Source organism: Verticillium dahliae, genomic scaffold, assembly GCF_000150675.1.
Source record: "Verticillium dahliae VdLs.17 supercont1.14 genomic scaffold, whole genome shotgun sequence".
Classification (NCBI taxonomy): domain Eukaryota; kingdom Fungi; phylum Ascomycota; class Sordariomycetes; order Glomerellales; family Plectosphaerellaceae; genus Verticillium; species Verticillium dahliae.
Window position 1 is genome coordinate 559,459 of NW_009276945.1, and position 11,292 is coordinate 570,750.

General features: G+C 60.2%; 4 protein-coding genes across 4 annotated transcripts; 3 read left to right on the plus strand and 1 right to left on the minus strand.

Annotated features, from left to right (window-relative positions):
- Window positions 1-1,504: 1,504 nt before the first annotated feature.
- On the plus strand, window positions 1,505-3,887 carry VDAG_06772 (uncharacterized protein; the record flags this gene model as incomplete). The annotated part of the gene is made up of 2 exons (XM_009659476.1): window positions 1,505-1,591; window positions 1,647-3,887. 2 exons carry the CDS (start codon window positions 1,505-1,507, stop codon window positions 3,885-3,887), a joined length of 2,328 nt encoding a protein of 775 aa, XP_009657771.1.
- Window positions 3,888-4,169: 282 nt separating this feature from the next.
- Window positions 4,170-5,120, minus strand: VDAG_06773 (aldo/keto reductase; the record flags this gene model as incomplete). Its single annotated transcript, XM_009659477.1, has 1 exon — window positions 4,170-5,120. The coding sequence occupies one exon, from the start codon at window positions 5,118-5,120 to the stop codon at window positions 4,170-4,172; it is 951 nt and encodes a 316-aa protein (XP_009657772.1).
- Window positions 5,121-5,269: 149 nt separating this feature from the next.
- Window positions 5,270-7,589, plus strand: VDAG_06774 (NADP:D-xylose dehydrogenase; the record flags this gene model as incomplete). Its single annotated transcript, XM_009659478.1, has 2 exons — window positions 5,270-6,404; window positions 6,463-7,589. The coding sequence occupies exons 1-2, from the start codon at window positions 6,353-6,355 to the stop codon at window positions 7,587-7,589; spliced, it is 1,179 nt and encodes a 392-aa protein (XP_009657773.1). The 5' UTR covers window positions 5,270-6,352.
- Window positions 7,590-10,300: 2,711 nt separating this feature from the next.
- On the plus strand, window positions 10,301-11,149 carry VDAG_06775 (tRNA (uracil-5-)-methyltransferase TRM9; the record flags this gene model as incomplete). The annotated part of the gene is made up of 1 exon (XM_009659479.1): window positions 10,301-11,149. The coding sequence occupies one exon, from the start codon at window positions 10,301-10,303 to the stop codon at window positions 11,147-11,149; it is 849 nt and encodes a 282-aa protein (XP_009657774.1).
- Between the last annotated feature and the right edge of the window lie 143 nt (window positions 11,150-11,292).

An 11,292-nucleotide genomic window follows, 5' to 3' on the forward strand; every position in this document is an offset into this window, starting at 1 on the left:
TCACCCGGTCGTTTGGTGAAGCCGGGCAAGAACAAGAACGAAAAGACTCTGTTGGATGCCAAGTATGGTGTCTTCCTTGAGCAGTGTCGCACGCAGCAGGAGTACCGCAAGAAGGTGGATAAGGCTCTATCTTCGTGGCCTGAGGCGCAGAAGGCCTAAGGTTCGAGGCCAGGGTCGCAAGTCATGCGGCGGCGAACATGGACGGAAAGGCGGGTTGGTTTATACAAGGATGGGGTGTATGATGGGACATTTGATGATATAATAATGACACTCTCTCATGACGACGACCGCATTGTTCACTCACTTCTAGACTTGTGGTTGACAGGATGAGCGCGAATGGACATGAAGGACGAGCGGGATCAATTTCTAATTAAGTGTTAGTTCCTGGTCTCGGCTGTTCTGGAATGAGCTCCCTTGACCTACCTGACCTACCTATATTATAACGTCGTCATCTTATGGGTGGTATCGAAACTTTCGGACACGGACGGATGCAGAGTCTATTCTCGGGGAGTGCAGCACAAGAGATGCAGCAACTGGAGGATTTGTTTTCTCGCCTATGTTAATGAGGAGTCGAACGATTTTTAGAAGGCAAGGATGATTTCTTACATTCAATGCAGTGGACGATGAGATGCAGCAGCGGCATTGTCGAGATGAAGTGGTTGGGCACCACAGCGTCATGAGGCAGGAGTACAGGGCCCCAGCCACTGACTACCGCATCTTTCTTCAGCGGGTTCCAGTGGCTCAAGCTCACCGCCTCAACCCCATCGTCATCCCTTTCCTCACCAAAGGAAGGGGGGAGTCCTCTAGGCATCCATCCCGGACCATTCACCACGACCACACCACATCACTCGTTCGCACCACATCTAGCCTCCCTCATCAGCCTGACAATCCGCATCCATACATCACCCACCACTCATCGACCACAGCTACTGATCAGCTGCATCAGGTGGCGGCGGCCCATTCGTCCCTGCATTTTCCAAGAAATCCAAGAAACGAACCCTACTTCTTGGCCATTCCCTCGTCACTCGTCACTCCTCAGCCAGCCAGCCAGTCAGCCAGTCGGCCACGTCCACCATGTACATATCGCCAGATTAATTGAATTCCATTCCATCCTCGGCATCCTCGCCCTCTGCGACAGAACCCGCACTCGCTGTCGACTGCACCGACAATGCTTTGTGCCTCGAACATCTTTCTATCGATATCCCTCCGAAACTCAGCCGCATCAAGGGCAGCAACGACAACACACCAAAGACGATTTAGGTTCATGTTTCGACTCGGCCTGTGACAAACGAGATAGGCTCATTCCATGTACGCCTCGCGATTGCGCAGCCACAACGTCTGACGAATTCTCCCATCTTTTTGCCCCTAGACCACCCAAACGATTCTCAAAACATTGACTCGCAACCTTGGCTGCCTCATTCATTTTGCATTTCTTTACAGTAGGCTGGTATTCACATATTGTGCTTATTTCCTTTTCTTCCACAACCTTCCGGCTACATCCGCCATGACCGACCACGACACCAAGGAGACGAAAGGCTTCTGGGGCGCCCTGTTTCGGAGCAAAAGTCTTGCGCGGAGAACGGCCAAAACAGTTCGTCTCTCCCGTCAATGTACACCCATGCCGCACAGCTAACCGATTTCCCCAGGACCCTGAACCCCGAAGAGCCAGCGAGGGCGAGGCGAGACCGCGCAGGCGCCGCTCGTCGCCACCTGATCGCCGCCGTGACTCTGACCGCGACTCACCACCGAGCAGCACGTCCCGCAATCGCCCCCGCCGCTCCGGCTCCGGCGCCAAGAGCCGGGACCGTGATGCTCACCGCAATGACAGCCTCCGACAAAGGCCACCACTGACCTCCTGGCCCCCTTCCAACTTGGGCAGTCGGGAGGAACTGAAACTCGGGCACGCCATGGAGCTCATCTCACGAGGCGTGCCCGCACACAAGGGCCACAAACGACCCATCCCCCATGCCTCAGACCACTACTACGCGCTGTATACCACATCTGCCGGGAATCACGGCGACGAGACTGACACTGCCAACCCGCACGATTCCATGACCCAGTTCATGACTTTGCGCATTCAGGGGTCGGGGTCTGGCCGCTCCGACCCCGCGGCGTATCCTTGGGATACTCTCGAACAGCCTTCGTATGCGTTCCACTTTGGTCGGCTCCCTGGTACCATCACCCTCAACCAGTGGGCCTCCTCGTCGAGTAATCTCCCTCCTACGATTGCATTGCGCGACTCGGGTATACAGCCTCGCAACGTCGATCTGCCTACCATATTCGCACGTCTGAAGGAACTTGAGTCCTCCCGCAGCATCGACGACAACGAAGAGCGCATGTATCGCAGTCTATATCGCCGCTTCCTTCGCGATCCAGATCGGAACACTCCGAACCCACACCGCACCCTCGACCGCCAGATCACCGATCTCATCATGGTGCTCTCCCGCCCCTTGCACTGGACCGACTTCTCCGATCCACGCCACCAGGTCGCCGCTCGCTTCATTTTCGACACGGACCCCGCTAATGCCGACCGCTACCTGCGCTTCTGCCACCAGCTGCTACTCGCTCTCGAGCTCGAGGTCCGCATCCAGGCCCGCTCTCACGGCGAGTGGGCCAAGGAGAAGCTGCTAACACAGCTGCCACCCAAGATACGATGGGATCTTGCTCTCGCCAAGCGCTGGCGCGAGAACGTTCGTGTTGAGTCATGGGGCCGTAACGCGGCTGACATTCGACTCCGCTACAAGCTGCGCCGGCGACAGATGCGCATGCTCAAGCGCTTTGCTCAGATTATGAAGTGGCCCAACCTTGCCGAAACGATGGACCATATGCGCCGTCGCGACGCCGACGACACACTCGACCTCATCTCATCCGATGCTCTGGCGTTCTTCAGTGGTTTCATCCTGCCCGGCGCAACGTTTCCCTTCCTCATCATGAACACCTTGATTGATGTCGATCCTGACCAGACTACGGACGCGCTGGCGCTGTTGACGCACCTTCACCCGGCCTGTGGCTTCCAGCATCGCTCGTCTTATACATACTGGTCGGCCTCATGCATCGTCGGCAAGGTGCTGGCGCCCACATGCCACGCGCTTGCCGGCTGGGTAGGCCCCGCGCGCCCTTCGCCAGACCTCGCACGCAGTCAGATTGCGCGCGTGCGCTCCCGCAAACCGACAAAGCAGCGCCTCGCGCCGGAGGACATGGCGTCGATGAGCGAGAGGTCCGACCCCCTCGGCCCGCCAGCCGAGGTCTTCCCGGTGAGCGAGTACAAGCTCGTGTCGCCGTCGCACCAAGACAAACTGCCCGACCACAACTGTGTGCGCATAGAGGTACTGGGTTTCAAGCCGGTAGCGGGCGCGCGGGGCGCCGTGGCCGATGACGGCCCCGCGTGGCACGACGCGACGGTGCAGTTCGCCATTGACGGCATCTCATGGCCGTTGCGGCTCACTTTCGACGTGTCGTTCGTCTCGGCGTGGCCGTGTTCTGCGGGGCCGCACCCTCTGTTCTTCGACTACGTCTTCGAGACGGTGCGCGTCGACCGCATCGTCGAGGTCAGAGACTGGGGCGGCTTGTACTACGGCGGACGCGTCGGGAGCAGCGCGCAGGGCCCCGGGAGCGGGAGCAGCGCGCAGGGCCCCGGGAGCGGGATCAGCGAATCGAGCGCCGCGGCGCAGCAGTCTGAAGAGGGCGAGAAGGTGCTCGTCGTCGAAGCGTTTGGCGTCCCGGACAACGAGGTGCTTGCGAGGGCCTGGTGCAGCCACTGGGGGCTGGGGGCTGTTGTCGCGGACGTGGCCAAGACGTGCGTCGGGTGCGCGGTGCGTGAGGCGTACGCGGCGACGCTGACGGTCGTCATTTTGGTGGACGGGCGGCTGAACGAGGAAGAGGAGTGAGGTGCGTGATGCGTGCCACCCTTTTGTATGTGTGCCTGTGTGGCGGCGTTTTGGGTTGTGCTGGGCTGGCAAGTTTTTGGTCGGCGACAGAGAGATACCAGGGCAAGCTGACGGCGTTGGACGGACAATTATGATTACGAATAGATTCTTTAATGACTATGGCACGTTCAATGTGACATGTGTGGACAGAGAAGAAAACCGAATGAGCACCGCCTCGTCTAGAGGAGACCTACCGCTGCGGAGGAGTTGATGGTGCCCCATGTCTGGCATGGCCCCTCTGCCTCAAACCTCATCGCCGACCTTCTTCTTGAAGGCCCTGACAGCCACCTCCCAGAGCTCTCTCCCATCCCCGTCGGCCCAGCGGCTCAGCGTCTCGATCCCCTCGAGATCAGCCCTCATCTCCTCTTCCCTCGTGGTGCCGTCGAGCACGCAGGCGCCGAGGGCCAAGACGAGACCGTAGAAGACAACCTCGCGGCTGACGCGGGCGGCATCCGCGACGCCGCCGACGAACTCGCTGCCGACGAGGGCGGCGTTGGCGGTCAGCGTCCAGAAGGCCTGGTAGACGATGCCGCGCTCGCGGCAAAAGGCGCGCACGGCGGCGTCAAAGGGGGCGCGGAAGCGGTTCTGGACGACGGCGGGGGGCACGGCGGCGGCGGCGCAGATGGCCTCGAGCTGCGGCAGCGTGACGTTGGAGACGCCGAGGCGGTGGGCGGCGCGGGGCACGTGGGCCTCCATGGCGCGCCAGGCGCGCAGCGTGTCGGGCAGCAGGGGCAGGGGCGCGTGCAGGAGGAGCATGTCGACGTGGTCGGCGCCGAGGTGGGCGAGGGACGAGGTGAGCGAGGCGTCGACCTGGTGCTCGAGGGGCGCGTCGATGGGGTACGGCACCGGCGGGTCGAGGTCGTCGCCCGTCGTGGCCTGGTTGGGGCTGAACTTTGTCTGGACGAAGATGGGCTCGCGTGGGACGGGGCCGCTCGTCGCCGCCGACGCCGCCGCCGAGGGGCTGGCGAGGTGCTGCTGGAGAGCGGCGCCGACGAGGTCTTCGCGGTAGTGGAGGGGTTGGGCGGCCGTGTCGACGCCGCGAAAGCCGGAGCGGAGGGCGGCAAGGACGAGGGGCGTCGTCCGGCCCTGCTTCCAGGCTGTGCCGTAGAGGAGTCGTGGGATGGACGGGACTGCCGCGGGGTTCTGAGATGGGTTGAGGGGAAGATTGTCGGCGAGGGGTGGTGGCTGTGACATATTGGCGGGTGGTTTCTGGGGTGAGAAGATTTTCAGATCTGTTGGTTTGTCGTCTCAGGGACCAACTCCTTGAGTATATCCGTGACGAGCTTGTCGGGTCGCTCCTTGACGAAACGACCGTCTATCGCTGGGATTTGAGAGTCAGCCAAGGCAGAGCCGTTCCACGCACTTTCCGTTTTGGGCAGTCGGCGGAGGAGAATGGTACAGAGTATGTAATCTTCGATGCTGGCTAGCTACAAGTGTAGATTCGACCGACATCAAGGTGCCGCGGCTTGAGGCTTGAGACAGGAAGCAAAGGACATGGTATTCTGTAGAGCCCACTCGGCCGGGAAAACGGCCTCAAGGAGAACAAGAGTCAAGCGTCCGTCTGTCAGTCTGCAAGATTGAGTACCGCCAAGACTGTCAGCACGTCTTCGAACCCGGAGCACCTCAGGAAGGCACCGCTCAGGCTTGTGGTCCTTCCTCGTCTTGGGGCACTGTCCTGCCTCGCCTGTCCAGACGGACGAAGCCACTGACAGGCGATGACATCACCGTCACCAGATTACAGATGAGGGGTACCACATGTTGGAGGACGGTTGCGAACGAGGTGAGCTGCTGCTGCCTTTGCAAAGTGTTGCTATTTGACAAACCGGCCATTGATCAAAGGTCTGACACGGAGGAGATAAGGACTGCCTCTGCAAACCACGTTCGAGTTCGCTGATAGCACACTCAACAGTTGCTGGATGATAAATCCATCTAACCTGCCAAGCCTGCATGACTTTTAGCGCGGGGCTACGCGGGTGAGTCGCACGGTGAGGCACTTCTCCTCCGTTTCCCGCTCGATTCCCCCTCTGCTACCGGCATTTACCCGGTTTACACGGCACTAAAAGGGACCTCGATCCTTTTCGATGGAGCTCGCGGAGTATCGGGACTGTGTCCCCCCGCCTCATGATGCCATGGTCTTTGTGTGGAAGGGAGGGCCGGTGGTGATTGTGAGTCTCCAATTCGCTGCTACGTCGCATCGACAACCAGAGCTACCCCGCATGGACGAGGAGCTTCCGACCTAAAATAGGGGACAAGGGCAGCTCTCCATCTGAACGACGACAGCCTTTTCGAGTTCATATCGCTTCTCTGCCTCAGTTCCTACTTGCCCAACAAGTTACTGCCGCGAATCTTCTCGCAATTGTTTCGCTTTTGCGTTCGTCGAGCATATCGTGTGCCGCCATATACCCGACCACAACAATACCCCCACCATGTCTTTCACTCTGCGTTGGGGCATCCTAGCCACCGGCTGGATCGCTGAGAGTAAGTCCTCTCTCGAATCGTCGCCAGGCAGGATAATCATGGCTGACATGAGATCAAGCTTTCAGCAAGGACCTCCTGACAAACCCCGCCACCCGCGATGTGTCCAACGTTGCCCACCGCATCGTCGCCGTGTCCTCGTCCCGCGATGCCCAGAAGGCTCGCGACTTCCTCACCAAGATTGACGGTCCCCAGGAGGCCAAGACGTACGGTTCCTACGCCGAGCTCGTTGCCGACCCCGATGTCGATATCATCTACGTCGCCACCCCGCACTCCCACCACTTCCAGAACGCCATGCTGGCCCTGCGTGCCGGCAAGCACGTCCTCTGCGAGAAGGCTCTGACCGTCACCGCCGAGCAGGCCCGCCGTCTCGTCGCCACGGCCCGAGAGAAGAACCTCTTCTTCATGGAGGCCGTCTGGACCCGCTACCAGCCCCTGAGTCTCAAGGTCCGCGAGCTCGTGCAGGCTGGCGAGATTGGTACCGTCTCCCGCGTCACCGCCGACCTGTCCTTCAACAACGTCGAGGACCATGACACTGGCCGTCTGAGTTTTGCCGACTCGCACCGCATGGTCAACCCTGACCTTGCCGGCGGCGCCCTTCTCGACCTCGGCATCTACTCCCTGACCTGGGTCTTCCAGATCCTCTACCACCTGCAGGCCGCCGACGCCAAGGAGAAGCCTGTCGTCACTGCCGCCCTCAACAAGTACGCCGCCACCGGCGCCGACGACAGCACAGCCATCATCGTCCGGTTCCCCAAGCACAACACTCTCGGCATCGCTACGACTTCGCTGCGCGCCGACACGGACGCCTCGGGCGCCGGCAAGACACCCGGCATCCGCATTCAGGGCTCCAAGGGCGAGATCCAGGTCGCGCACCCGGCGTTCCGGCCCGACAGCTACCGCGTCGTGCGCAAGGGGGCCGCCGAGGGCGAGGTCGAGATCGTCGAGTGCCCGCTGCCCAAGGATGAGTCGCGCGGCGGCTGGGGCCACGGCTTCTTCTGGGAGGCGGACGAGGCGGCGCGGTGCGTGCGCGACGGCAAGGTCCAGAGTGAGGGCATGCCGTGGGAGGAGAGCGTCGTCATCATGGAGGTCATGGATGAGGCGTTGAGGCAGGGCGGCGTCGAGTACCCTGCCCTCATCACGAGCCACGAGTTTGATCCTGAGAGCTCCCTCAACACGGGGCGGTAAGGTCTCCGCAGGTTTCGAGCCGTGAATTGGGCAGCAGCAGTATCAGCTGGTTCTGTAGAGCAGGTCTGGTAGCGAGATCTCAAGTAGGAAAAGATTGCTGCCACCCATCCCTGTCAAATGTCAGCTCTCATTTCGTCGTACTTCATGCGAGCGTACGGGACCTCTCCCTCAGACCTCCTGTATCTCTCCCCCCCCTTTCTCCCCCTCGGATGCCCTCTCCCGAACGCCGACCAGCAGGCGCGCATAGTGAAAAATGCAGCATGACCGCGAGTTCAAAACTGCCGAGACTGACAAGCCAACGTCGTTGGGCAGCCCAGCCAGGCCGGAAGAAGCCAGCTCGTCAATGTCACTGGCAAGGCCGGAGATTAAACGACGCAGGTCTTTCCCCCCCTCCTGCTTTTTTGTCAGAACATGGTTCGCGATCGGCTGGGCCGTCGCGTGCGAACGTCGTGGCCCTGCAATTCGGCTCACCTGAATCTCGCGTGGAGGCCGGGGGGGGACAGGCCGGCGGCCCTGGGCGGGGAGAACCGTGATACGACGTGATGACAGGCAGGAGGTCAGCATGGGGGGGAGGGAACCGAATAGGGCCATGAACGGGGGTTGTACAGAAGTGATGACTGCTGAGAGGAGGAGGAGGGTATGGCGCTATTCGCGGGCCTGTCTACCTAAGGTTGTAGGATGTGATGGATATGGTCGGCCCCCTCCTCCTTCCCCCAGGACAGGGGCGGGGGCTAAGTGACAGCATACCTTATTAGAGAGCATGCCTGTCTGTCATGCTGGCGGGCTGCGAACTGCTGCGGGTGGAGCGAGGGTCTGAGCGCGACGCAGGGTGTGGCTTTAGATGCTTGATCGATTTGGGATGACAAGGGTAGAGAGAGGGAGAGAGAACGCAAGAGGAACAGATGGCGTGCGCATCCAAGGGAAGGGGGGAGAGAGAATAGGCTAGTGGTAGAGGCTAGGAGAGGGCATCCAGGACTCCCGAAATGAAGTCGACGATGATTCAGCGGCAGTGCCGGTATCATCGCGCGGGCTGAGCATAAGGTGCGGAAATGCACCTGAGACAAGTTACATAAGCCGCATCGGACGTCGGCCTCCGACTCCGCCGGTGATACTGTACTTTGGTCGCTAGCATCCGGAGCAGCGCCGGAGCGGGCGCACCAGCCACTGAAGCTCAGTCGCACCCGCTCTGTTCATCAAGTGTCCAACCAAGCGGCTGGAGGGTATGCGAGCAGGAGGGGAGGTGCGAGAAAAAATAGGCAGAGGCAGGCAGGTGCAAGTGGACTTCGGACGCAGCTGCCAAAACGTCAATTACGACACAGGGCCATGGTGGGCTCAGACGCTCCAACATGGACATGACCCCTCCTTCTCCTCCTTACCACGTACCCCTCCCCTGCAGCTTCGCCTGCCATTTCTCTCGCCAAACCTCCATCACTCAGCGCTTTTATTTTCCAAACCCAGATTTCAACAGGCTACCTCTGCTCCCTTGCCTTCTCCCTCGTAGCCGCACACCCACCCCTCCCGAAATTCGTCACTCGATCGTGATTGTGTTGCAGCACCGGGCGGCAAGTCAGTGTCACGTCAATCCTGCTATTCTGGTACCCGTCAAACTGGTTCGTCGGCAGCGGCAGCGGCAACGGCAACGGCTACGGCAGCACGCGCAGAACCTTGAACCTACAACACACAGTTTCTCAATCATACCTAGTGCCAACTCTATCTCGACCACATTCGCTTCTTTTCCTCTGACTCATCATCATTGTCGCTATCATCCACCGTCAGTCATCGAAGCGACAGTCTTTCCAACGGCCTTCCAGCGCTTCGCCTACTATCAGTCCACCCTGGACCTGTCAGAGGCTGGCTGCCCAAAACGGCAACCCCCTCGGAAGCGCAACCATCGGCTGCTGTGGTTCCAACATCGCGGTCGGGCGCGTCGATCACGCGGCTAAGACAGGGACAGGGATTACCCGTCAGGGATCCGAACGGGGCTCGCTTGACCCTGAGTCTTAATTTTCTGATTAAGAACCACAACCAATTTGGAACACTCGCTCAAGGCTATTTGATTTCTTCGCACCTCTAGACCCAGCGCGCTCTTGGCTTGGTCACCATTTACACATACACACCAAGAAAAAGGACCTTGCCGATCTGGTCGCTTCACCCCCACCAGTCTCTGTGGCTGACAGGGTTTCACGATCACCCGGTCGCGAACGAGTCCATAAACGGACAACCAAAGGCTGCCATCATCGTGTTGATGTGTGTCCACCCGCCCATCACCAACAGAGAGGGCCGAGCACCGACACTCATCAGCCCAAGCCCTGTCAAGTGTCAGGCGACTGCCGCCAGATTGAAGGATTGCTTACTCGGCCGTTCGCCCACCCAGGGCCTGGCAAGGGCGTGGCTGTACAAGCACGCAGTAAGGAGCACGAGAAGCTTGAGGACGGGGAACGTACCTCTCCGTGACTGTCTTGAACAGTCGGATATAGCCAGAGCTGAAGCGCGAGAGGTCCGAGGGCGTTAATTTCCTTGTCAAAGCAAGTCAGGGAACCAAAGGGAAAGGAAAGGGACGACCCGACAAGAAGCAAGCCCACCTTGGCCGCCCAACCACCACTTTCTTCGTCCGATCTAGGGCCCACTGCTTGAGGGCAAGGGAAGGACCTTCAGCCTCACTCACCCATTTCCACCTCCAGCCGCCCACGGACCACAAACCGCCAGCCAACATGTCGACAGACACGGCAGCGGCAGCTGTGGCATCACAGGCCCCTACAGCCCCGGCATCTGAAGATACGGCCGCCACCTACGAGTCTACCCACGTTCACGCCGTCTATGAGGCCATTGCTCCCCACTTCTCAGCCACCCGCCACAAGCCTTGGCCTCGTGTCGCCTCCTTCCTCGATTCACTGCCCGCTGGTGCGGTAGGTCTGGATATTGGATGCGGCAACGGCAAGTATCTCGCCGTGAGCCCACACCTCCATCTCCTAGGCTCCGATCGCAGCGCCAACCTCGTCGCCCTCGCCCGTGACAACACCGGCGGCAGCGGCGCGCCCCCGAAGAAGGCTAAAGGCGACGGGCCTCCCGTCGAAGTGACCACCACAGGCCCTTCGGCACGGCGCAACCAGGTCATCGTCGCCGACTCGCTGACTCTTCCCTACCGCCTCTCCTCCGTCGACTTTGCCCTCTCCATCGCCGTCCTGCACCACCTCTCTACACCGTCCCGTCGCCGCGCCGCCGTTCGCGCCATCCTCGACACCCTCGTCCCCGCCAACGGCAAGGCCCTCCTCTTCGTCTGGGCCCTGGAGCAGCGCAACTCTCGCCGCGGCTGGGACGCCTCTGCCCCGCAGGACCAGCTCGTCCCCTGGGTCACGAAAGCCAACCAGCCTAAGCGCGACGCCGCCGTCGAGTCGGTAGCAGAGGAGAAGCCGGACGAGACGTGGCACCGTTATTACCACCTCTACAAGGAGGGTGAGCTCGACGCTGACATTCAAGCTGTCGGTGGTGTAGTGCTCGAGAGCGGGTACGAGAGGGATAACTGGTGGGCCATCTGCTCGCGGGGGCCTGAAGAAAGGTAAACGGTACCTTAACCTTCTGTCTTGGTTTCTACAAAGAATCTCGCGTCAGAGGAGGAAGCCTGGAGATGAAACAAAGGGAATATAAAAAAAAGAGTTGGGGGAATCTAATGATCATCTCGCCGCTTCACGTCCGCGGCCTGCGT